The sequence below is a fragment of the Zootoca vivipara genome, chromosome 16, assembly GCF_963506605.1.
Source record: "Zootoca vivipara chromosome 16, rZooViv1.1, whole genome shotgun sequence".
NCBI classification, from domain to species: domain Eukaryota; kingdom Metazoa; phylum Chordata; class Lepidosauria; order Squamata; family Lacertidae; genus Zootoca; species Zootoca vivipara.
In genome coordinates this window covers 20,848,919-20,876,211 of record NC_083291.1, presented here as the reverse complement: position 1 = coordinate 20,876,211, position 27,293 = coordinate 20,848,919, and the positions used below count along the sequence as shown (strand labels likewise).

General features: G+C 44.9%; 2 protein-coding genes and 1 gene segment (V, D, J or C); all 3 read left to right on the top strand.

The window, feature by feature from the left end:
* LOC132591259 (T cell receptor beta variable 4-2-like) lies at nt 1-1,641 on the top strand. The segment is given in 2 exon segments: nt 1-490; nt 593-1,641. Coding segments are annotated over 2 exon segments (462 nt in total).
* A 400-nt stretch (nt 1,642-2,041) lies between these two features.
* On the top strand, nt 2,042-9,232 carry LOC118097928 (cationic trypsin-3-like). Of its 2 annotated transcripts, none has more exons than XM_060268992.1 (5): nt 2,042-2,113; nt 4,806-4,968; nt 6,202-6,458; nt 7,546-7,682; nt 8,993-9,232. In XM_060268992.1, exons 1-5 carry the CDS (start codon nt 2,074-2,076, stop codon nt 9,140-9,142), a joined length of 747 nt encoding a protein of 248 aa, XP_060124975.1. In that variant the 5' UTR covers nt 2,042-2,073; the 3' UTR covers nt 9,143-9,232. The 2 variants fall into 2 exon arrangements, with proteins under 2 accessions (XP_060124975.1, XP_034997137.2); XM_035141246.2 differs by lacking the exon at nt 2,042-2,113 and adding an exon at nt 3,955-3,979.
* A 5,796-nt stretch (nt 9,233-15,028) lies between these two features.
* On the top strand, nt 15,029-21,264 carry LOC118097930 (anionic trypsin-like). Its single transcript, XM_035141248.2, has 5 exons — nt 15,029-15,185; nt 16,345-16,504; nt 18,164-18,417; nt 19,642-19,778; nt 20,993-21,264. The coding sequence occupies exons 1-5, from the start codon at nt 15,146-15,148 to the stop codon at nt 21,140-21,142; spliced, it is 741 nt and encodes a 246-aa protein (XP_034997139.1). The 5' UTR covers nt 15,029-15,145; the 3' UTR covers nt 21,143-21,264.
* Nucleotides 21,265-27,293: the final 6,029 nt, after the last annotated feature.

Here is a 27,293-nt window from a genome sequence, read left to right as displayed (position 1 = left end):
CATAACAACTACATAAAATGCAAATAACCCTCATAGGCTAGCCTAAAAGGAAAGGGAATTGTTTTTGTTTCCCCTTTCCTGGACTACAGCGTCCTTTTTGAGATGGGGTGAGACTATCTTGTAGGTGGAGCTTCCTTCAGCTGCTCAGAGACAACCCAAATTCCTAGACCGGAGCCAGCGATTAAACATCTCTGCTAGTCATCACTGGGTGAGGGTGTGAGAGAGAGGAATATCTTGATACCTCTGTACAAATTTAAGGGTCTCATTCCACACAAAACATGTTAACAACCCCAGTTTGGGTTGCACAGGGAGGACTACTGAACTCCTGTTTCTAAGAGAGCTTTGTTGCGTTCATATAGACAGAACCAGACTGCTGGTGCCAGGGAAGGAAGCCGATATATTACAGTCACATAAAAGCCACATTCGACACTTGCAAAGAGCTCAGAGATGTGGATCAACTGGTGCGTGGCTATGTGCTTCTTAAAATTCAGTAAGTCCTTCATCAGAATCCCCTTCTCTGCTTTATAGGAAGCTTTTAGTATTCTAATCCGAGACCCGGGTTTAAATTTCTGCTTTCCTCTTTCTCTTTCAGGATTCTCAAATGCTGAGATCACCCAGCCATGGAGCTTGGTGCTGCAGGAAAACAAAACTGCACGGATTGTGTGCGAACAAAAATATCAGCACAACATCATGCTCTGGTACCGCCAGGGTGCTGAGCCAGGTCTGCAGCTCCTCTTCCACTACTATTATGCCCAGCAACAGCCTGCAGGCAATGTTTCTGACCGGTTCACAGCTGATATGCCCAACGCTGATCGCTTGATCCTGAATATTTCCCCTGCAAAGCCAGAAGATTCAGCTGTGTATTTCTGTGCGTCAGCAGAAACACAGCAGTTCAAAGTTACCTCTCCTTCCTACAAAATCCTCTGTGTGTCCTCATCACTCTGCCTGTGTGGGCAACTGTGCTTGAGTAGTACGATTCAATTTACCGTGTATGGACCTGTTGTGTATTGAGTCAAAGGATTTTATATCTGTATTACTATTGTCTGCATTTGCATTAGGGTAAAGTAACTGCCTTTTGGTTCCAGAAGGTACAGCTACTATTGGTTCATTTAAGCTGCTGTTTTTGGATCCTCTGTCTTATTGGTTTCCTCCAAAAGGCAGCACTGTGATTGCCTGATATTGTTCCTTCCAAAATGCAGTGGTACCTTGGTTTACAAACACAATTGGTTCCGGAAGTCTGTACTTAACCTGAAGCGAACTTTCCCATTGAAAGTAATGGAAAGTGGATTAATCTGTTCCAGACGGGTCCGCGGAGTACTCAACCTGAAGCGTACTTAACCCGAAGTATGAGTGTAACTGGTTCCGGAAGTCTGTACTTAACCTGAAGCGTACTTAACCAGAAGCGAACTTTCCTATTGAAAGTAATGGAAAGTGGATTAATCCATTCCAGACATGTCCGCGGAGTACATAAACTGAAAGTACTCAAACCGAGGCGTACTTAAACCGAGGTATGACTGTGTATCCCTTTCTAGCTAGTCCCCTGTCCCTATAAATGTAGCTTTCCTCTCCTCAGAGTTCAGTCTTGTTTACTTTAATAAAGAAGTGTAACTAGAGAACTGTCTCCAGCATATTATGTCAAGAGAGCTGAAATCACGAACTCCACGTCACAACAGGACCAATGTGAGATTCCAGTTCCTCTGCGGGGCTTCTGGCAATGGGAAACTCCCAGGCAGGGCATGTGCTCCAGAATCCTCTAAGGAGTTGGGATTCGGGACATTATAAACATGATAAAACAGTGTACAGGGCCAGGCAGGTTTGCTGGCTGACCTGGCAGCCTCAGGCTGCAACATTTGCAGTTTCTATTATTGGAAATAGCATGTCTTTATCACTTTTCCATACGATATAATGCTCAAATTATCCCGAGATCCTGGGAAGTGAAAAGCTGCCATGATGACCTCGGGAGGTGGGCGTTCAGCCAGACAAAGCCTGCCAGCAGCTATTTAGGACATGAAACCTCCTCCAGCAATTTTTTTTTCTCTGAGCAGGTAGAGAGTGATCGTTGGCAGAGACACCATGAAGTTCCTCTTGATCTTTACCTGTTTGGGAGTAGCGGGTGGGTCCTTTGATGCTGCTTCATCTTTCTCTCCTTGGAACTCAGGACAACTAAAAACAAACAAACAAATGGATTTTCTATCATAGGCTCCACTGGAGACAGCAAACGCCATCCAGAAGTTATATTTGTCATCCTGCTGGGATAACAGCAGTGGTAGGGCTAGCATATGAAAACATGGAGCAAGCTGTCCATAGTGCCCTAAGCCCAGTGCATTTTTTTCTAGCAAAAGAGGTGCCGGAACTCTCCATAAACGTCTCCTTCGTTTTCTCAGAATGGCAATGACGTGCATTTGAAAGGCAATGAAACTGAGTTGTGGTGAATTCTGGCTGGAAAAAAGGCTCAGCTTTAGACTGTTCCTGTGTTTGTTTGTTTGTTTGTTTGTTTGCTTATTTATTTATTTGCACTAAGATACAGGTCTTCATAGGGGACGCGGGTGGCACTGTGGGTCAAACCACAGAGCCTAGGGTTTGCCGATCAGAAGATTGGTGGTTCGAATCCCCGCGACGGGGTGAGCTCCCGTTGCTCAGTCCCAGCGGCGCTGTGGGTTAAACCACAGAGCCTAGGGCTTGCTGATCAGAAGGTCGTCGGTTCGAATCCCTGCGACGGGGTAAGCTCCTGTTGCTCGGTCCCAGCTCCTGCCAACCTAGCAGTTCGAAAGCACATCAAAGTGCAAGTAGATAAATAGGGACCGCTACAGCGGGAAGGTAAACGGCGTTTCCATGTGCTGCTCTGGTTTGCCAGAAGCGGGTTTGTCATGCTGGCCACATGACCTGGAAGCTGTACGCTGGCTCCCTCGGCCAATAAAGCGAGATGAGCGCCGCAACCCCAGAGTCGGTCACGACTGGACCTAATGGTCAGGGTTCCCTTTACCCTTTACAGGTCTTCATGGTCAGGGCCAGACCTACCATGAGGCAAGGTGAGGCAATTGCCTCAGGCAGCAGCATCCACGGGGCAGCAGATCAAGTCTCCAGGGTGTGACCTGCTCCTTGAAGGCTACATCTGCTGCCTCCTCGGCAGCCCCATACCCAATGCCACCTCTACAGAGGACTTTTGGCGATAGGTCTCCTTCTACCTTGTTTCCCAATGTAGATTTTTTGGCCCCACCCCTTGTTCCTGATGTAGATCTTCACTCACCCCTTCTTCCCTAGCCGGGGGGGGGGGGGGCACGGTAAGGAGCCATTTTGTGGTTCACCTCAGCTGCCAAAATGTCGTGGGCCAGCACTGTTCATAGCAAAGCTATTTACGACAGGCAGCTAGAGCCACCATATCGCCACTGTTTTGCAAAGACCTCCGCCTCGCTGAGTTCCCCAGTTTACTGCATGATTTGGCAAGGCACTGCCTTAGCCAAACCTACCACCAGCAGGGCTGTGTTTCGAAGAAAACTGTGGCAATAACTTCAGTACTTGGTACACTGAAGAGCCGCACGGTAACGATAAATAGTTTGCCTGTGGGTCAAAGCTTTGTTGCAGCCTCTGTTCCGCAGCTGAAAGCAGAGAGCAAGATGGATTTTAGCCCGGCGCAGTCGCTTCAGGAGTGATGGTGCCTCATAAAAGTTTAGGCAATGCAGGGCCCTCAAAATGTTGTTGGACTCCAACTCCCATCAGCCCCAGTCAGTATCACCCACAGTCAGGAATTACGAGAGCTGTAGTCCATCAGTATGGAGAGAGGGACTTTCTGCTGACAATCAGGCAGTGGCTTTTTCCACCTGCTTTGCCCAACCCTCCAGCCCTAGGAGCCTTTCCCAGACCATGATTTGAAAACAGCAGAAGCAGCTTGGAAGAGAGTTCAGAGATATTTTTTTAATTTTTTTTATGTGTGTCCTTGTTCCTCAGTTTGATCTTTTTACATGGTTTCGTATGCTTTCTGGTATTTTTATGCATTGTGACTATGGTTATAGTTTAGTAATTCTTGATTGTAATTGATACTGTAAGTGTAAAATGTTTAGTTATTATTTGCTGGTATTCAATTTTACAGTTGACTATTATATTTTAATGGATTATTGAATATTGCTTTATTTGATGTAGGTTGTTTATTTTAAAGTAATTGTGACACTTTTGTACAGTGTTACCTTGATTCTCAAATTTAATCTGTTCCGGGAGTCTCTTTGACTCCTGAAACTGTTTGAAAGCCAAGGCGCGGCTTCCAATTGGCTGCAGGCACTTCCTGCACTCAACTGTAAGCCATGGAAGCCGCGTCGGACGTTCGGCTTCCAAAAAACGTACGCAAACTGGAACACTCACTTCCAGGTTTGCGGTGTTTGGGAGCCGTTTTTTTTGGGGAGCCAAGCTGTTTGAGTACCAAGGTACCACTGTACTGGATCAGATTGTTCTTAGGTGTGCAATCTTTGTTGTCTATTTTGTTGTTTCTTCAGCTTGTAAAACGCCTTGTTTATAGTAATCTAGAAAGGCAGTACACAAATTAAACGAGAAATGAAATAAAATACTGTACCTGGAGGGCACCACACAAAAACACTACGCCTGATTTAAAGCATTTGCGCAATCCAATCTTTGGCCTATCCATAAGAAATGTGGCTCCGTTCTTTGTGTGCAGCGAATTGGCAAAAAAAGAAAAAGAAAAAGAAAAAGATTTTCAGGATTCAAGACCCTTCTGTTCAGTAAGATGATGCATTTCTGGCGAACATAGCAGGGTGATCGTCATTTTGCTTACTTGACACTGTCCTTGGCTGTCACAGCTGCTGTCCCCTTTGACAATGACGACGACAAGATTGTGGGAGGCTACACCTGCCAGGAGCTCTCGGTTCCCTACCAGGTGTCGCTGAATGCTGGATATCACTTCTGTGGGGGCTCTCTCATCAGCAGTCAATGGGTCGTATCAGCTGCTCACTGCTTCCAGTCGTGAGTAAAGAACATTCAAACCCTTCATCAGTGTTGCTTAGGCTCTATTTCCCTCTCCCCGACACCTTCTTTCAAAGCTAACAAAGTTTGGATGGGACTAGGACATCACCAGGGAGACTTGGTACCCTGGCATCTCGCTGCTGCAGATACTCAGGACAGATAAAAGAAAGTAATTATCCACATAACCGCACAATAACCTTGGCTCAAATGTTTGTGGTGATGGCTTCTGTGAGGGGGGGGGGGAAGAATGTGCTTGCAGCTTTCAAGTCAGCGCCCCCATAATCATGAAATAATAATAGTATTAATAATAATTTATTATTTATACCCCGCCCATCCAGCTGGGCCTCCCCAGATACTCTGGGCGGCTGCCAACAGATTAAAAACAGAATAAAACATCAAATATTAAAAACTTCCCTAAATGACATAAAAGACTTCCACTGAGTTATGAATGTATACCTACTATTATCCATTCATTTGAAAATAATAATAACCAAATAATTAACCTAAAGTTGAGTTCACACAGTTTGGGCAACCAGCATTTCCTCATGGGAACTTTTGTGTCTTTCCAAAGCTTTGCTACACATATCCCTTGCCGTTTGCTAAACAGTTGTCGACAATCCTGAGCTTCCTTTTTCAATCACTGCCTGGCCTTAAATATGACCTGGAAGATTGTCTGTGGATTTCGTTTTTCTTTCCTTTTTAAGTTTTTATTTATACTTTTCAAGTTTATACATTTCATTAGTTTTACAAATCAATTTAACGTTTTGAAATTTGACTTCCTTCCCTCTCTTTCTGCAGTTCCTTAATTTTTTAAAATATCCAAATTCATTTCACTTGCTCATTTAATTATCCACTGTAAATATATACTCTTGTGAAACTGCAGGTTATTACAATAAGCCTGCCAATGTTCTTATCTGTATACAATTTATCTGTAAATATTCAACAAACCATTTCCATTATTTTATAAAAAGTTTGTTATCTTGATTTCTCATTCTTCTGATAAGCTTTGCCTTTTCTGCATATTCCATGAGTTTCTTAATCCATTCTTCTTTTACTGGCACTTCTGCTTATTTCCATTTTGTCTGTGGTTTTTCTGGCACTTTGTACATGGTATACGTGAATCAACCACATCACATTCTAGAGCTTCGTTTAGATTAAAAGTTTTGGGCTTTGGCTGAGAATTCCACGCTATAACCTACCCTTAACCACCGCAATGTGTTGCGAATATTTCAGTTTCCGCATCCAGGTGAGGCTTGGGGAATACAACATAAATGTCCTGGACGGGTCAGAGGAGCTCATTGATGCTGAGAAACAAATCCCCCATCCCAAGTATGACCCGGTTACCACAGACAACGACATTATGCTCATCAAGCTGGCTACCCCTGCCACCCTGAACTCCCGCGTCCGAGCCATTTCCTTGCCTTCGAAATGTGTGGCTGCTGGGACCGAGTGCCTGATATCAGGATGGGGCAACACCCTCAGTGATGGATGTGAGTCAAGGGGTGTTTCATGCATTCTTTCTGCAGGAATTCAGGGCCAAACTAGACATTGCCGACTACATCCAGCAGCCTCTCAGCACTTTTTGTAGCAATAATAAAAATAATAATAATACTGATAATAATAATTTATAGCAGCACATGCAGGGGCTGCTTAACCTTTTCCTCCCTGGCTGTTCAACAGCCCATGTACCATTTCATTCTTCCAATGGAGAAATGGCATGTTTGGATGCTTCCCCGTGCAAAACAAACCTGCCCGAATATTGAAATATGGCACGTTAGGAAGATTAAGCTGAAACTCATTTCTTATGGTATTGTTATTTAGAGCATTGGTACCCCCACCGTTCAGACAAAAAAAGGCTTCCAAGGTGGCTTAAAGGTAAAGGTAAAGGACCCCCGGCAGTTAAGTCTAGTCGCGAACGACTCTGGGGTTGCAGCGCTCATCTCACTTTACTGGCCAAGGGAGCCGATGTTTGTCCACAGTTTTCCCGGGTCATGTGGCCAGCATGACTAAGCCGCTTCTGGCGAAACCAGAGCAGCGCACGAAAACGCCGTTTACCTTTCCGCCAGAGCAGTACGTATTTATCTACTTGCACTTTGACGTGCTTTCGAACTGCTAGGTTGGCAGGAGCTGGGACCGAGCAATGGGCGCTCACCCCGTCGCGGGGATTCAAACTGCCGACCTTCCGATCGGCAAGCCCTAGGCTCAGTGGTTTAGACCACAGCACCACCCGCGTCCCCAAGGTGGCTTATGTACCATCAATTAAAACAAGACAGTCCCTGCTTGCAAGTTTGCCATTTTACCAACACAACACAAAAGGAAAAAGGGGCAGGGAGGGATGAGGAAAATAGCAAACTGCAAAGTAGAAGGGGGGCACATTTTTGGTGGTTGTTCTTTTTTAAAAAAAGAAAACCCTCAAACATGTAATTCCTGAACTTTGCAAACTGTAGTGGTATGGCCCCAGGAACGCTATGCAATATCACAGGTCATGCTATGGTTTGGTAGTTTTTGCTTCTCTCTTAATTTCTTGGTTTATAACAACATTCCTTAATTCCTCCCCCCCCCCCCATTTTGGGGCAGTCAACTTGCCAGAGCTTCTCCAGTGCCTGGATGCTCCCGTTCTAAGTGATGCCGAGTGCAAGGATGCCCTGGTGGGGCAAATCACCCCAAACATGCTGTGCGCAGGATACCTGGAAGGCGGCAAAGATTCCTGTGATGTGAGATGCCTTTTTGTGACTTTCCTGTTTTGCCCAGTCACCGTGCTGCTTCTGCTGCTACACTTGTGCCTTTAATTAGAAGAGGGATGTCGTGATCTACCGGTACCAGTAGATACCCAGCTGATCCTGCTAAATCTCTTAGTGTTTTTAAGTGTCAGGCATAACATCAACCTGAACACAGCAGAGTTTGCGCAGGTTTTCCGGAAGCTTCTGGCGGTAGTGTAATGGCTAGACGTCTGGACGCAGAATAACTATATGCAGTATTTATTGGACAATCAGTATCCAGAGTTACTATGTACAAACTTCAGATCACAAAAGAAATAAAACAAAATCCTTTCCTCTCTGTCTCTGTCTCTCTGTCTCTCTGTCTCTCTCTCTCTGTCTCTCTCTCTCTCTCTCTCTCTCTCTCTCTCTCTCTCACACACACACACACACACACATAACCACCTGTTACAAAAACCGCAGTCTTTTGCTTTTCCTCTGTCTTAACATCACACAATCCTTATCTTTTAGGAGCTTCTTATCCAATCAGAGAGTAGTTGCTAAGGCTCCTGAGAGAGAGCAGGTATTGGCTTTCTGCCCAGAGTTAATTGTCTGAAGTGGAGAGCTGCCTTTTTGCACGTAGGCACTTTGATACCTCTAACAAAATCGTGGCATCCTTATCGCGTACAAAAAATTAAGGGGGGGGAGCTAAAAAACAATCCTCCCCCCCAAAAGCTCAACAACTCTGGGCAATCCACCCACTCCACGCATGCTCCTCCTTGCTCCAATCGCAAGGGGTACATCACTGCCAGTTTTGTTTGTTTTTTTATAATGGGAGTATATCACAGTCTCTTGGGAGTTAGAGATGCCTGAATTAGAAGAACCGTGTGGGTCACATTTGCAGATGACACCAAACTGGGGTAGGGGTAGCCAATGCTACAAGATGACAGTATCAGGATTCGGAATGACCTTAACAGATTGGAGAACGGGAACCAAACTAATAAAATGAATTTCAATAGGGATAAATGCAAGGTTCTTCACTTAGACAAGGAAAACCAGCTGCGCGCAAATAGAAGACGAGATTCCATACATTAAAAATAGAAAACATTCTAGGAGGCAGGTTGAATCCAAACTGGGAAACATTGGCTTGTTGTGGAGTAGAGCCTAGGGGTTCGTACCATCTCCAGTGCTAAGGCCTTCAGAGGATTGGGGTGTGTGGGTGTGAGTGGGTTTTCTCCTTTAGAATGCCATAATCGGGCTTCAGATGGATAAATTGGTACCCGACTAAAAACAGACATTTCTTAACTACCCAAATCTTTTATTTACAGGGGGATTCTGGTGGACCCATGGTATGCAATGGGGAGCTCCAAGGAATTGTGTCTTGGGGTATAGGGTGTGCTCTGAAAGGTTTTCCTGGCGTATACACCAAGGTCTGTAACTATGTTGACTGGATCCAAGAAACAATTGCGGCCAACTGAAAGACCCATTCCTGTCTTTGGATATTTGCCTTTTCTTCTGTTTAATTGAGCACCGTTGTGCTAACAGACAAATAAAGTCAGATCCCGTGATGCAGCCATCTCTTTCTTTCATGAGTTAGTAGAGTTCCAAAAGTGAACTAATTCCCCCCTCTATACTTCGAAGTTTTTATACTGGACATCTGTGTTAAACATTCCTGTTACACAGTATTCTTGACTAGTATAACCAGTACTTTTTTTCTGGAAAAAAATGTTTAGGGCTACTCTCATTTTGACTCAAGAAAATCGCCATTTTATAATTCAAATCGGGGGAAATAAATACAGTAAATGGACAAAAGTACAAAGAACATGCATTACTCATATTGAAATACTGCCCCTCAATGAGGCCAAACTTTCATCAGTAAAACACCACACATCCACATTCCACACTGCTTCACACATTAAATGCTTGCTTCCATCTGAGACTCAGGAAACACTGGGAAAAGAAAGGAAGCCGTCATCGGAGGTGGTAACAATGAAACTGACCAATCACCGTGCTAGATTCCAATTCCTACTTCACACATTAAACGCTCGCTTCTATCTGAGACTCAGGAAACACAGTGACAAGAAATAACGCTGCCATCAGGGGTAGCAACGGAACTGACGATTCACCGTGTTAGAGAAGAAACTAATTTTTAAAACTTTTTTTAGTTTCTTCTCCCATTAGATTCACAAAATGTTTAGGGGTATGCACACCCCTGCGTACCCCCAAAACTAAAGCACTGATTATAACAGCCATTAAGGAAGTCAGTTCATTTTGGAATGAATTGAGAATTGAACCAAATGGGGTTCAGTTTCAAAATAAATGCATTGGGTAATGAATGGTTGTGTAGATTTCTTGTCCCATTTGTACCCATTTGTTGGCAGTGAAGCTTACCTGGCTTTGGGGGCTGATGCTCTTAGAGGCTGCTGTTTTATTTATCCATAATGAATTGTACGACATTCCAGAGGGGAAATAGTGCCCCTACAATTGTTAACTATGGAAATCAGTTTTGCTATCACTGCCCCCATGGTGACAGCAACTTTCCCACCCCCCCACCCCTAAAGTCAAAAGCAAGAACCAAAGAACAAAAATGCATGTAGGTACCGAAACAAATACAGTCATACCTCGGTTTGAGTACTTTCAGTTTAAGTACTCCACGGACCCATCTGGAATGGATTAATGCACTTTTCATTACTTTCAATGGAAAAGTTTGCTTCATTTTAAGTACACTTCAGGTTAAGTACAGACTTCCCGAACCAATTACACTCATTCTTCGGGTTAAGTACGCTTCAGGTTGAGTACACCGTGGACCCGTCTGGAACGGATTAATCCACTTTCCATTACTTTCAATGGGAAAGTTCACTTCAGGTTAAATAGGCTTCAGGTTAAGTACAGACTTCCAGAACCAATTATGTACTTAAACCGAGGTACCACTGTACAAGTCTAATGAATGAATAATGAAGAATTGCCCTACTGGATAAAACCGAGAATCCTCCTGTTTAAATATATTGTTACAAAAGTTGGGTGCCTCCCCATTTCTATGCTGAGCGGTGGCAAGAGCCCATGGGGTACCAGGCACTGATTCAGGGTCTGTGGTCCTTTGGGGAATTGAAGACATGGCAGAGGCTGTTGTAGCTTTAGGAAATGTGATTTATTCACATATTTACACCTGGTTTTAGATGGAGTCCAGGGCATCTCTCCCAGCCTACTCAAGATGCATCTCTCTCCCCCCCCTTCCTCCCACCACACCTTGTTAAATATACAGTACTCTTTCCCTGTCACCTCACACCCAGATATGGGAAGGTATCTGAAGAAGTGTGCATGCATTGCACATGAAAGCTCATACCAATGACAAACTTAGTTGGACTCTAAGATGCTACTGGACGAAATTTTTTATTTTGTTTCGACTATGGCAGACCAACACCCAGGGCCGGTGCTAGGGTTTTTTGCACCCTAGGCGAGATCCCTCCAGCGCCGGCGCCCCCCATATATAAGTGCATACAGTATATAACAATGCACTTATATACAGTATACGACACCACCACATTGACCGGCTTCCCCCGCGGACTGAAGGGCACTTTGCGACGACACCGCGGCTTCCCCCCAGGGGCCGCTGAAGGACCCCGCAGCCGGTGTCCCCTGCCCCGCACCCAGCGCCCTCCCGTTCGCCCTGCTAGCTCTGCCCTGGAGGCCTGTCGGTGGGGTGGCCGGTGACCTTCCCTCCCTGCCCCTGCCCCGTCTCTGTCTGCCTGTCTCCCTTGCTCTGTCCCTCCACGGATGCGGCGAGCAGGGGGAGACCGAGCCCCGCTCACCTTGGCAGTGGCGCTCCGCTCCGCGCGGCTGCTGCCGCCGCCACCACCCAGACACCCACATGGAGGCGGCCACGATCCAGGCCTGGCCTCACCAGCAGTGTGCTTGCGCAGTGGGGGGCACAGACGCGCTGGGTCTGGCGGGCTGCTTCTCTCCCTGCTGCAGCCCAGCCCAGCCCAGCCCAGCCCAGGCAGGCAGGCGGGCAGGAGGGACACGCAGCCCCAGCCCAGCAGCTGCTTCGCCACCGCCACCATCACCCAAGTGCCCACCATGGAGGCGGCCATGATCCTCCTCCTCCGTCAGGCCTAGTCTTGCCGGCAGTGCGCTTGCACGACGGGAGGGCGCAGACGTGCTGTGTCCGGCAGGCCGCTTCTCTCCCCGCTGCAGCCCCGCCCAGGCAGGCAGGCAGGCTGGCAGGAGGGACGCGGCTGACAATGTTCGGTGTCCCTTCTGCGCCCCTGCTGGGTGAGGACCGTGGCTACTGACTCCCTCCAGCCTCGCCTCATGGAGCCCAGCAGCCTGGCTCCACCGAGGCTCTCTCACCACTGCCTCCTCCTCCTGCAAGACCCCCTCCATTTTGACACCCTAGGCAACTGCCTAGTTCACCTTAATGGACAAGCCGGCCCTGCCAACACCGCTACCCACCTGTAACCTCACACCCAGTTACCCAGGCAACCTTCCAACCCCCCAATCTGTTCACACCTCAGGGCAGGGGGAAAGGACAGTTCTCCTCTGTTGCCAAATGGCCCTCCAAAATGACCCTCAAGCTGTGTGCCTGGTCCTTCAGGGGCACAGTTATCCCATAGACTTATCCTCCATGAATCTGTCTCTCTACAGCCTGGATCTCAACCGAGATAAGTAGCATTAACTGGTATGAACCCTGGGGGGGCGGGGAGGTATGAACATGGTGGGGAGGAGAAACGCCCAGTGCCATTAATAGGCAAAGCTTTTCCTGGCAAGTTAAATTTCTCTTTTCCAGGCCACTGTGAAATGCAAAAGAGCAGGGGAAGGAGAAAAACTGCTGCAACCTTCTGTATCACTTCCCCTTGCAAGTGTCACACTAGCAACAATTCTCCATGGTTCTCTGTGCCAGAACTTGGGCACCAACCAGCAAGAAAGTCCCCCCCCCCCCCCTGGGAAGGAAAAACCTGGGTCTGACAGAATTGTATAGATAGGCTAATGAGGGAGTGCAGAATTGATCTCTGGAATCTTTCTGACTTCTCAGGGTCAGGGGGAGGTCTTTTGTAACCCAGGGTAGGGGAAATAATGCTCTGTGCAAGAAGAAGAAGAAGAAGAAGAAGAAGAAGAAGAAGAAGAAGAAGAAGAAGAAGAAGAAGAAGAAGAAGAAGAAGAAGAAGAAGAAGAAGAAGAAGAAGAAGAAGAAGAAGAAGAAGAAGAAGAAGAAGAAGAAGAAGAAGAAGAGTTTGGATTTGATATCCCGCTTTATCACTACCCTAAGGAGTCTCAAAGCGGCTAACATTCTCCTTTCCCTTCCTCCCCCACAACAAACACTCAGTGAGGTGAGTGAGGCTGAGAGACTTCAGAGAAGTGTGACTAGCCCAAGGTCACCCAGCAGCTGCATGCGGAGGAGCAGGGAAGCGAACCCGGTTCCCCAGATTACTAGTCTACCACTCTTAACCACTACACCCCACTGGCTCTCAACGTTTTGTCATATGCTGGGCAGGAGAATCTAAACTCATGAAATAACCACAACTACACCCAGCTGGATGTGCATGCCCATATTCACGTTCAGAAGTTTTTTTTAAAAAAAAATATTTATTCATTTTTCATTCATTCATTCAAGAAACAACAGCAAACATATAACATTTCTAACAAACAACTAAGGCAGTGGTCCTCAACCCCCGGGCCACGGACCGGTACCGGTCCGTGGATCAATTGGTACCGGGCCGCCCAAGGAACATTTAAATACAATTAAATTAAAATTATTAAATCAAAACAATCTAAATAAAATATAAACAATCAACGTTCCCCCCTCAGCGGGCCGTGGTAAAATTATCAAACGTTGACTGGTCCGCGGCGATAAAAAGGTTGGGGAGCACTGAACTAAGGGACAAAATAAAACAAACTAATAAAAAATTAAACTAAAAAACAAAAATACATAAAATATTTTTTATATAAACCTTATTTTCATTCATATCTTCAAATGACTCCCCTCATTCCCTTCTTTCTGAATTTCATTGCAATACATCTTTAGCAGTTTATTCTCCATCATCTAAGAACCAAAATTTAATTTAATTATTCCTTACTCTATTAACCAATCACTTAAATTCTACATTTGCTAACACTACTTCGTATCTTATTTTAACGCATATAGCCTATATAACCTTCACAAAGGAAACACATTTCTAAATCTTGCAATATTTTTTCAAGTATATTTAAATTTTTTCTCAATCTTCTTCCACCCTCTCTTCCTTCTGGTCACGTAATCTCCCAGTCATTTCGGCGAGTTCCATAAAGGCCAACATCTTCATTTGCCATTCATCTATCGTAGGTATCTCTGATGTCTTCCAGCTCTTGGCGAGTAATATTCTAGCAGCTGTTGTGGCATACAAAAAGAATGTAGTATCTTTCTTTAGGATTTCAGATTTTACTAGCTGATGCAATTGGAGATGTCTCTGCCTTTAGCAGGCAAGAGGTGACCTTTTATTTGAGGACAGCTGGGGCATTCTGGGGCATGCATGTTCCTGCTGTCCTACTACTGGGCATGGTGCGCACACAAAAAGCTCATGTCCTCCAACATTTCTCTGATGAAAATAAGGATGTCCTATTCCATAATCATCATAATAATCATAATACCCCAGCCACTCTGGGCTGCTTTCAACATATATAAACACATAATAAAACATGAAACAATTAAAAAACTGCCTTCAGGTGTCTTCTAAGGGTTGTATAGTTACTTATCTCCTTGGCTTGGGGGGTCGCATAACTCCATTCCCTCCAACATTTCTCTGATGAACATACGTCCTGAGGAAAAGCAGGACATTCCATGAGCAAATAAGAATCCAGGATGGCTTCTTTAAATCTGGGACTGTCCCTGAAAAATGGGGAAATTTGGAGGGTCTGCGTGTGGGATCTGTAGCTACCAAGTATTCACAACACTTCCTAGCCAGGATAGTGTGGTTATTAGGTTCTGAAATTCTCTGTAAAGCTAAAGAAGGTCTGAACAATGTATGGACAGGGTTTGGTGGTTTCCTCAACACTGTATATTTCTTGTCCAGTCTGGTCCAAGCTCAGCATGGGCCTCCCATATAATTCCATGCCCTGTACTTCTGACAGGCTTTAGAATGCTGCACTCCCCTGGGCTGGCTGTAGCCCATACAGAACAGGATTACAGGGTTTGTGATGTTTCATAAGCATCCAAGATGGCGGAAAGGGGGCCCAAGACAGACACAGCTGTGCACATTGGCAGAACTACACACACCACAACACCTCAATTCCTAGAAATGTTTCACTTCAGATATAAGGCACCTGTGGTCATTGTATCACCTTGGGCGCTTGCAAGGTCTATTTTAAGCAAGCTGATGCAAGACCATGGGAAGTGGAAAGCTGGTGGGACCTTGGGCTGAGGAGATAAGGTCCTAGGCAAGGTATAAATATGGAGAGATGCCTTCAGAAAGTCCTGTTGCAATTGACGAATCCACTGAGAAGACATCATGAAACTCCTCTTGGTCATTGCCTTCTTGGGAGCAGCAGGTGAGTCTTTCAAAATGCCAGGTTTTAAAAGAATACTAAATGAGCCCCTGTTTCCAGTGGGGTTTGGGTACTGTTTTGAAAAGAATTTTTTTAAGCTCTTTTTATGGTATGTCTGCAAATCACCCTGAGACAGATGTAAAAGGTGATTTTAGTAAATTAATTTATTACAGAGTAATGAGGAGGTTACAAAATAATAGAGTTCTGAAGTTTTAGGTCTATGCTAGGTCAGGCTGTTGCTGTAGATGCTTGAGGAATTCATTCTTTGAGAATTCTAATGTAAAATTATCTGATCTAATATGTGGACTGCAACACAGTGATTCATCAGTTTCTGCACTTTCCGGTTCTCAATTCAAAAATCATACAGAAACATTTGACATGTCTTTTGAGAGAAAATACTACTACTACTACTACTACTACTAATAATAATAATAATAATAATAATTTATTATTTCTACCCCCTCCCATCTGGCTGGGTTTCCCCAGCCACCCTGAGTGGCTTTCAACAGAACATAAAAACAGAATAAAACTTCAAACATTAAAAACTTCCCTAAACAGGGCTGCCTTCAGATGTCTTCTAAAAGTCAGATAGTTGTTTATTTCCTTGACATCTGATGGGAGGGTGTTCCACAGGGTGGGTGCCACTACCGAGAAGGCCCTCTGCCTGGTTCCCTGTAACCTCCCTTCTCTCAGTGAGGGAACCGCCAGAAGGCCCTCGGTGCTGGACCTCAGTGTCTGGGTTGAACGATGGGGGTGGAGATGCTCCTTCAGGTATACTAGGTCGAGGTACAGTATACAGAAAATACAGAAACTGAGAAGAGATTAAAAAATGTGCATTTATAAAAGATATATGTTTATATGTTCATGCAGTGTCTTTTAAATACAGATTTGTATGGAAACAGGACAGAGCAGTCCTATAGGTGAACATATGTAAAACTGATTTGCACATCCCTAAGAACCAAAAATATACAGATATTCCTGAGATGTGACCACACGAAACTCAAGGGATCGAGCAACTGCCTCTCCCTTCTTAACCTTAACTTCAAAACCAGGTCATGTTATCAATAAGAAACTGTGCCTAATTCGGGTTTTGTTTTGCTTTCTGAAGAATCCAAATTACTTTGCAGTCCTTGCTCATTCTGATTTCCCCTGTTTTTGTCAGCTGCTCGCCCCTTTGATGATGACGACAAGATTGTGGGAGGATACACTTGTGAGAGGAACTCTGTCCCCTACCAAGTATCCCTGAATTCTGGGTACCACTTCTGCGGGGGTTCCCTCATCAATGACCAATGGGTTGTCTCAGCTGCTCATTGCTACAAATCGTGAGTTTCCTTTCTCCATTGCCATGTTTGTACTGCAAACCCACAAGATCTCAACATTTCGGTGGAGCTGGAGTTTAGGAATCGTAAGAACCAGTATGGGGTTCGAGGGTTCCAGATTGTTCAGAGTAGATCCCTCTCGTTTTTATGTAACCAAGCAACACCACAGCCTATTGCCACGATGGAGCCATTGGTAGCTGCATCTGAATATAGATTTTGAAAGCACATTCCAGGTGGGTCTTCCAGGACAATGTGCTGAACTAGATCCTGAGGTGTAGAATGAAGAAAGTCTTCTATTGATCCAGGAAAGGCAAAAGGCATGATTTCTAATATTTATACTAGACCCATCCAATCCAGAGACTTCTTGTAATCTGTCAAACATTGTGTTACGGTACCCAGTGCCTCCCTGGGTCCCTTTGGGGAACGGGCAGGATATAAATTTAACAAACAAACAAACAAACAAACAAGCATTCCTCTCTGCACTTAAAGAGGGCTCTGAGATCTGAGCACGAGAATCCAGCCACAAAGAAGAAGTTTCTCTGGCTTAAATCTCACACCTTTCGCTAAATTGTGTTGTGTACTTAGAAGTCCACTGGAATTGTTTCCATTATTTATTTACATAATTTATTTACCACTTCAGTGCTATTTTTCAGGAAAAAGAAGTGCCAGAGCTCAGTCATTTTATTGTAGTAAACCTTCTAACTGGTTTACATGAAATCTTGAATCTAATGTGCAATTTTATTTTATTTTATTTTTTCCAAACTTCCGGGGACAGCAGAAAGGCACCACTTATAGTCATTTTAATGAATGGGCTGGTACCTTGCTGTTTTTTATTGTAATAATTTGTATGGTTTTAATAGATCTCTATCGATGTATGTTTAATTGGTTTTTTATTATATGTTTTTCTGTGTTTTTAGGCAATGCATATTTTTATGTCAGGTAAAAAGGTGTGGGGTATAAATAAATATACAGTATAGCAACAACAACAACAATTAATGGAATGATATAAATATATTACTATTATTATTATTAGAATTTATTCATTCAGTATTCACATAGAGAGACAAAGGAATGCAGTTTCTATTAAATAATGGTGTTGCTCCGAGTAAAGTCCAACCCCCTCCTTCTCTCCTATCCTACGTCATCCCTATGGTGGTTGATCTGAGCCAGGCATCCCCAAACTGCGGCCCTCCAGATGATTGGGCCTACAACTCCCATGATCCCTAGCTAACAGGACCAGTGGTCGGGGAAGATGGGAATTGTAGTCCAAAACATCTGGAGGGCTGAAGTTTGGGGATGCCTGATCTGAGCTTTCTGCCTCTGAGCTTTCTGTTCTAATACTCACAATGCCCGCCTAGTCCTGTGGGGAGGGGGGTCAGGAATGTTTTCCATAGACACTGAATCTGTCAGCTGTCTCTCCCCCAATTCTGCTTCTTCCTGCTGTTCTTCTCCCAATATTTCCCAGCTTTCCCCCTCTGCAGCCTCTGAACTATGCCCTTCTGCAAACCACTGTTCTAAATCTATACTGTTCTCCTGTTCTCGGGAAGGCTCAGGAGAACGGGGGAGGGGGGAGCGGCCCCCACCATTCCTCCTCAGTCCAGCCCCTGACAGGTCAGACACCGCACGGTGCGCTCAGCCCCCTGTCAACTCTTGATTTTGCAGCCGCATAGAAGTGAGGCTTGGAGAACACGACATTATGCAGGTGGAAGGAGGCGAGCAGTTCATCAACTCCGAAAAAGTCATTCGCCATCCAAAGTACAACTCTTGGCTCCTGGATAACGACATCATGCTCATCAAGCTGAGCTCCAAAGCCGTTATTTCCTCACGCATCACCCCCATCACCTTGCCTAGTGCATGCGCAGCTGCCGGAACTGAATGCTTGATCTCAGGGTGGGGCAACACTCTTAGCAGCGGAGGTGAGTATGAACATGATTTAGTCAACCCATTGGCATTTATTTACTTACTTACTTTACTTACTACCTTTCTACCGAGGTTCCCATCTCAGCAGTTCCTAATTTCACAGCTAACAAAACAGCCCACTTTCTCATCGATCCCCAAAGGTCTGATGGGGCAGATAGGAAAGGTGTCAGAGACAGAGGGACAATTGCGGCTCCAATGGAAGAGAGTTTCGCAACCAAGGTGCCGTCACAGAAAAGACCCTGCAGCATGTCACCGCAAAGGGGGTCACACCCATAGATGGGACCCCTAGAAGGGTACCCCCAGTCTCAACGCATGGGCCAGTTTAAAATGTACTTTGACTCCAACCTAAGTCCTGCAAGCATATGAAAGGAGAACGTCCATATGCCGGCACTCTGGTGGGCTAGGGAGCATTAGGCGGTACTGTGAAGTTCACCTCAGACATAGCAGATGTGCACACACCAGGTCTACTTCCGCCCCAGCACACACCCCCATGTGCTGACCCCTGTGTGCTCCACCTTCAACCTTCCCATATGGAATGGGAATGTCTGAAGGGGGTTTCTAAGCATATTTGACTTCGTAAGCTCAGAAGCAATGAAATCAGGAATCCTGGTCAAGCAAGGCACCTGATCATTTAGACCAGGCATCCCCAAACTTCGGCCCTCCAGATGTTGTGGACTACAATTCCCATCTTCCCTGACCACTGGTCCTCTTAGCTAGGGATCATGGGAGTTGTAGGCCAAAACATCTGGAGGGCCGCAGTTTGGGGATGCCTGATTTAGACACTTCCAAGTGTGTTCATTCAAATACACTTAGAAGGCCTTTAGCTGTGATTAGTAGCTCGATTCAGAAATAACCAGGGTCGGCTCTAGGGGTTTTCGAAAGTCGAACAAACCGCATGTAAAAATTTGTAAGTAAAAAAAAAGCATATTTAAAGCTGCCAACGGTTTCCATTCAGATGTAGAAAAATTCGTAAGCGTGCGGCCATTTGTCCCGTTCGTAAGTCGAAACCTACGGATGTCGAATAATTCGTAAGTCGAGGGACCACTGTAAATGAAATGAAATGTAAGCACCTCAGCAATTTTGATATCTTGTGAGCTGATCAGTGAAGCCCTCATGCCTTTTTACATAAGGCTAGAGGCCCACAAAGATAGACAGCATTTATGTCCCCAACATTCCTGGATTATTGTCTTAGTTACACCCCTTTTCGTTTTCCTTTCCAGTCAACTACCCCGACCTTCTCCAGTGCTTGAATGCTCCCATCCTCACTGATGCCGAGTGCCGAGATGCTTATCCAGGGCAAATCACTGACAACATGATCTGTGTCGGGTACTTGGAGGGCGGCAAAGATTCCTGCCAGGTGAGATGATTCACCTTTAGTTGCATTATTAAATGAGGAGCTCTGAACCCTTGAAAATAATTAACCACACAAAAATGACCGCTCGGCTTTCTTTGGCAGTGGCCACAAATAGTTACCGGTATACTGTAAGATGTCGGTCCTGAGTGGAAGCAAAGCTTGAACTTTGCATGCCTGGATATAGCCAGGATTTTTGTTTGGAGGGGGAGGGACAACAGGCCTTTTGTTAGGGGAGGGCAGAACCGATGTCATTGGTCAGTTAGTTAAGCATTTCTACTGTTTTACCTGATGAGGGGGGGTTAGGCTACACCCAAGTTTGCATAATACACTTTGTGTGAATGCTGCTTCCACCCCATTTACCATTTTCTGTGGTGGTGGTGGGGATATTTGCTAAGGATCAGGTTGCACACTGTGTCTAAAGGCGAAATCAGCATCTCAAAGCAAGAATCACGGCTTGCTTCCTCAGAGGCTGAATTCACACTGTAAAGCAACTATGCTGCAGCATAAGGACTGGAAGGGGTAGAAATTCAGTTCAGTTCCCCTGTGAAGGCAAACCTACATAATCTACACTTTTTAAAACAATACACAAAGCAAAGCACAGCTCTCCCCTAAATTCACACGGTTCTTTAAGCAAGTCACATATACAAAAAATACATACGCGCTAGGGTAAAGTGTATCTAAAAATGCATATATTGGTGAAAATAACGTTTCAAAAAATGTAGTGTATTACGGGAAATTGCTTTGCAAAAATCTGTATATTAGCCAGCATTGCATATAAAAATGTGCATATTCAGAGAAATTCATGCAAAAATGCTGATAAATTATCCCGAGGACTTTTAAAAAAACACACACAAAATCTTAGGTGGAGATGTGGAGAAGTAAACTTAAGTCTGGAAAAATCAGGAACCAAAACTGACAATTTGGCTCATCGCTTTCTGTAGAGCACATATTTCAACATTGCCATGTTTTCTGGGCACTTGCTTAGTGTGACCATTTTACTGTGAGAACGGGAGAACTCTGGTTGGTGCTACCCTTCTGTTCTTGTGGGCTGGCAGCAGAAGCCCCACAACTGGAGTAGAGACATGGAGAAAAGTGATTTCCAGAATTTAAGGGAAAACAAGACTTTAATGGATATTTTTGCTGTCGTACAAGGAAAAGCAACATGACTTTGGCTGCATGCACAACACATTTTACTTGCAACCTCTTTTGTCTCGCAGGGGGATTCCGGTGGCCCCGTGGTGTGCAATGGCGAGCTCCAGGGCATCGTTTCATGGGGAATGGGCTGTGCTCTCTCTGGCTACCCCGGAGTCTACACCAAGGTCTGCAACTATATTGACTGGATCCAGGAAACCATTGCTGCTAACTAAGACAGCAATTCTTCCTCTAGTTGCAACATACTAGCACCCTTTGCTTCTCATGTAATTCGTCTTAATAATAATATTAAAAAAAGAATCCCAAGGAAATAAATGAATACAGATTACTAAACCTATCCTGGTTCGTGGTTGTTTTCTTTTCAGCACACTCCAATCAAGGGGCATATCTGTGCGACAGAGTTTTATCGTGGGACTTTTCGCTTTCGTATTTCCACGTCTTTCTAACATATTCATAAAGGGCATTTGTTTATTTATGGTGATTCCTACCAGGACGGCTTACAACGAACATTCAATTACAAAAGAACCGCCTTTTAAAAAAATAGAAGGAAAAGAAAAGCATGTTAAAAATGTTAATATGTTAGAAACAGCATTAGGGTCACACTGTGCACACATTTAGTTTTCCAGGGGAATCCTGGCCTTTTAGAAGTGGATAAAAAAAATAAGTTTTTATCTTCCCTTTTTGTTTTAATGGGTTATTGTTTTTTGGTTGGTTGGTTGGCTGGTTGCAGGTTGCTTTGAGTCGCCCTGGACAAGATAAAACAACTAACAAAATAAACAAACAAATATCCAACAGGAAAAGAATATGAATTTCCAGTGACTTATGCACAATAACATCACCATGCTGCAATGCAAATATCAAATTTAAATTCCGTAGTGCTTCCTTTTTTTTCTCAGCAGTGGCAAACTCACCAGGTGTCCCTATTTTCCAGGGATAATCTCATATTTACAGAAGCTGTCCCGGTTTCTGATTTGATCCCGGAATGTCCTGCTTTCCCCCTGTTTTCATCAGATAAATGTTGGTGGGTATGGAGTTATGCCATTCCCAAGCCATCTGAGAACAGCTCTGTATAGGCAAGGGTTTTTTTAAATGTTCATTAAACATTATGTTTTTACAAATGTTGGAAGCCTCCCAGAGTGGCTGGGGCAAACAAGCCAGATGGGTGGGGTATAAATAATAAAACATAGTAATAATAATACAGTGGTACCTCGGTTCTCAAACATAATGCGTTTCGACTTCCGAAACATTCGAAAACCGAGGCGCAAAGGGCTGCCTGCAAATTCAATTGAGAAAATGGAAAAACATGCAGTGGAAGCCATTTGACTTCTGAGGTGCGTTCAAAAACGGAAGCATTTATTTCCAGGTTTTCGGCGTTCGGGTTCCGAAATGTTCGTCAACGGAGATGTTCGAGAACCAGGGTACCACTGTAATAATAATAATTTTTAAGAAGATGTCCCTATTTTCATCAGAGAAATGCTGGAGGGTATACAGTGGAGGAACCTTAGACCAAGATCCTTCAGTCTGAAGCCTGCTTGTCCGTCTTCCATCTTGGGAAGACAGAAATTCTGCATCAGCCTTTGATGGATACCATGTGCAGAATCAGACAATTTGTTGGTTCTCATTCCCTGTTGTATGTGGATTTAGTTAAGGTATCAGATCTATGTGAAAGAATATCCTGCAATAACTCTTGTCCCCTGCTTCAAACCGATTACAGCTGGAGGCTTCCCTCTGCTGGAAGCTTTAGGGATTTCCCCCCATGAGAAACACTAAAGCTTTCATGGGTAAATACAAAAAATGACCATGCAAATCAGGAGTGGCTTTGTAACCTCCTCCCACTTTAGAGAAGTAAACTAGATAGGCTTGCCATACGTCAGGAAAAAACCCTGACATGTCCTGGTGTAAAAATGGCGTCAGGGGGTAATTTTGCCGAGTTGGCAAAACCTCAGGGAAAACCTGGGTGTATGGCAAAAAAGTAAAAATAATAAAAATGGGGTCTTCCTTTAAAAAAAAAAGGCCTGACAGTTCGTGGGTGTCAGGAATTTTACTTTTTGAAATATGGCAGCCCTAAAACTAGGCTTCCCTCTGGGTTCAAAGTGGAGTTTACAGATCTGCTAGGTTGGCCCATGAAACAATCACAGATTCAGTCCTTGCCCAGGCTTTAGGTGGGCTGCCTGCCCATTTTGCAGCGGTACCTCTACTTATGAATAACTCTACTTACGAATGTTTCTACTTACGAACGGAGCTCCGTCCGCCATCTTGGATGCGGTTTAGATAGGATTTTTTTCTACTTACGAATTTTTATATAGGGTTGCTTCGACTTACGAATTTTTTCTCCCAATGCATTCCTATGGGATTCGACTTACACCTTTTTTCGACTTACAAATGTGCGTTCGGAACGCATTAAATCCGTAAGTAGAGGTACCACTGTATTTCTAAACCAGCACACGGATTTGTTCATTTAAACATTTATTGTGCTCCTCTCTCCACTTTTGTTTTGACTTTCCTTTTAAAGAACAGAAACATTTCTTAAAATGTCAAAAATACCAGGGCTACGCATGGGGCCCCGATCCAGGGCCCGGCCCTGCACCTTGGAGTGGCCCTGATCTGACCTGGGATATCAAGGTTGTCAGGATCTATGAAGAGTAATGTTTTAAAATTCCTCCTGAGCTTTAAATAAGGATGACGATGTTTTGCAAATCGCTTTGAGGCTTCCCACCCCTCCCCCAATCAATTACAACAATATAAATGTTATGAAATGAATGAAACAAATCAATGTTCACATGAATTGCATGGCTCAGCACGGCAGCAGGTGGCAGTATGCACAGAAGCCTTTGACTATTCAAGAGAAATAAACCCTCTTGAAATAAGCCGGACTGGTAGAAACGATGCAGATGGGAGCATGGCTCTAATCATGTGTTGAAAAATGTTTGCAAATAAATTCAGTCCATCAATCAATAGGTGCCGATCGTTGCCCCGATCCCCCACTGTGCAGCTCGCCCCACCCCCTGGGTACACAGCATGTGCATCGCTCCAGGTGCCCAAGCAGCTAGCTCTGCCGCTGGTGCCATCCTAACATCACAAGCCATCATTTGCTCAGAGGGAGGGGGCGCAATAGGATTGTGCTATAAGTCTGAATCCAACCCACAGATTCTACAGATACCTGCCAAGTCTCCCGCTGAAAAATGCGGGATCAGCAGTGGCGCGGCACCAGAAGTTGCGTGGAAGTTACGTAGAAACAACTTCTGGGGCTGCTCTTCCCATGTGTGGGTGCTGGAAATCGGGCAGAGCGGCACCTGAAGTCGCTTCTACGCATGCCCGGCGGCCATCTTGGTGATGGCCGCCACCATGCGGTCACCACCAAGATGGCCACCGCCATGCGGCCACCACCAAGATGGCCGCCGGGCATGCGTAGAAGCGACTTCCAGTGCCACTCTGCCCAATTTCCGGTGCCCACACACGGGAAGAGCAGCACCCAAAATGGAGGCTCCCTGGCAGGTAGGAAATCCGGGGGATTTCCGGGATTTTTCTCCATTCTGGAGAACAGTGGGAAACGGATTAAAATCCGGGGGTTTCCCGCGAAAAACAGGATACTTGGCAGCTAAGATTCTACATACAAAACCCCACAACAGGACATAAACTTTGTTGTGGTACTTCCCCTTTAACATTTCATCCATCTACTTGGGCTCTTAAGAATGATTGCTGGGAGTGAACCAAGATGGCCTGATTCATGGAAAATGGGGTGTTTGCACACTGAATGCTTCGAATTTTGGGAGTGTCACTTACAGAGGACAGAAATCCAGCACAAGGGCAAGCCAGGCCACATGTTAGGTCAGCGGTTGGGCTGTGGCGTTCCACTGACCCTACTTGGCACACATGAAATGGCTCCTGGGTTTTGTGTGTGTGTGTGTGTGTGTGTTGTGTGTGTTTGGGTTGGGTGTTTGTGAGATTTCCAGTGCCAGCCATGAACACCTGCCTATGGCTGCACAGCGCAAGGCCTACTCTCAAGCAGCAGAGTCCAAAGAGGTTATTAATAAACTAAGAAGGACTTGACGTATCTCGAGCTATCATCGGCCACTTTGAAAAGGGTGGGCATAGGAAGTGCGAATCAACTGACATAAGTTCCTTCACGGTCTTTGCCAAGAGTTCACCTCTTTCATCATTCGAGCTCAGTTCTGTGTGCAGATCAAATGATGTCTCACCTGCTCCTGATCCTTTCGTGGCTCTTCGTGGCTCTTTGTAAGAGGGAGAAGCGGGCGGGGGAGAGAAAGAAAGAAAGAAAGAAAGAAAGAAAGAAAGAAAGAAAGAAAGAAAGAAAGAAAGAAAGAAAGAAAGAAAGAAAGAAAGAAAGAAGAATTAGGCTGGTGAAAGACTGCTTTTAAAATGTGAAAGTGGTGGGAGAGGCATCTGCCCCATGGCAGACAGATAATTTCTTTCTGCCCCACTGTCACTTCTGATCAAATAAGTTTGGTAGGCATTTTAAATGACTAAAATCCACAAAAGCCTGACTAGAAGAGTGGGATGAGTGGGAAGACCCCAGGCAGCGACCCCTCTTTCAAACCATCTTTGTCTCTCATTTCTCCCGTCTTAGAAAACAGAGGTTGAAAGAGAGAGGCCAAGTCATGGATGTCCATTTTTTACGGATAAGTTCTGTTTTCTTGGCTGTTGAGTAGCTCGTATTCCTGATCACCAGGATACAACCTACAGCCTTTCTGATTGCATCCTTTCCTTGCCTCCTGACAGTTCTTTGCGATGGAGAACAGCGCTGGTTTCTCTCCCAGACTCCCCGGTGGGAAGCAAAGCAGCTTGGAGATACGGCCGAAATGAATTGCCGCCAGATCGACATAGACCACAGCTGGATGTACTGGTATCGGCAGCCAGCAGCAGGAGGGGAGCTGGAATTCATTGGCATCCTGGTTAGAGGGACTCCGGAGCCCACTTTGGAAGACAGGTTTAAAGGCGGGCGATTCAGGATGGGAAGCGAGGATAAAAAGCACTGCTCCCTGCAAATAAGCGAGCTGAGACCTGAGGATACTGCCAGGTACTTCTGTTCCTCTGGAGCAGCACAATGCTGCAAACCTTCAGCTGCTCCCCACAAAAACAGTCCCACAGGGTGGGGGTGAGAACTCAGGATTGAATGTAGCCCTTCAGGCCTCTCTGTTTGGCCCTCAGGAATACTCGGCTCAGCCAGTTGCCTCCAGGAGCAGATTTTGGTAACCTTTCGTAATATGGTGCTTTGTAAAAAGGTAAAGCGACCCCTGACAGTTAAGTCCAGTGGCGGACAACTCTGGCGTTGCGGCGCTCATCTCGCTTTACTGGCTGAGGGAGCCGGCGTTTGTCCGCATACAGTTTTTCTGGGTCATGTGTCCAGCATGACTAAGCCGCTTCTGGCGAACCAGAGCAGTGCATGGAAACGCCGTTTACCTTCCGGCCGGAGTGCTACCTATTTATCTACTTGCACTTTGATGTGCTTTCGAACTGCTAGGTTGGCAGGAGCAGGGACCGAACAATGGGAGCTCGCTGGGATTCGAACCGCTGACCTTCCGATCGGCAAGCCCTAGACTGTGGTTTAGACGACAGCGTCACCCACATCCCTATGGTGCTCTGTGCAAGGTCAAAATTTGGTGCTCCAAAATGGATCTTCTCAATTATGGATCTTCTCAATTATGGATTTTGCACCTCCTTGGTCCGGTGCCCTGTCCAGGGGAACTGCGCTCACTGCCCTAAAGAAGGTAGATATCTATATCTATAAAGATATAGAATCCGGATTCTATATCAACTTCATTTCGTAAATGTTAGGAATTTGCTTTCATTTGCAAATTTTGTGGGGGCTTTCCTTCCCCCTTTGCTTCTTAAAATATGTCATAAGTAATAATAATATTAAGGTTGTAACTAATTTGATCACTGCAGCAATAAACAGTAATTGCAAAAAACCAGGGGGAAAGCTCACCTCTTACTATTTATGTATGGATTGAAAAGATTTAGTCTGTGGTGATAATGATCAGATTAGCCTACTACCGTATGAGAGAATGCAACAAATCTACCCAGTAAATTCATGGAGAAATGAGTGTTCTTCTTGACTTATTTCAAAACAATGACAATGTGCAGCCATATGTTGTTTTCAGTTTATTGTAAAGTTATTATCTGGAAACTTTATCATTGAAATATTGTAAACTTTAAAAATGCTAAGAAAAAGAAAAGGGTGAGCTCACTGGTTCACAAATCAGTCCTTTCCTATCATCCTTTAATATTTTTGTGAGACATGTGTGTTTCTCTCTCATCTTATTAAAAATGAAATCATTTCCAGAACAATTATAAAATGTTTCCGTAGACTGGTCAAACGCAGCTAGATGACATCACAAATACTAG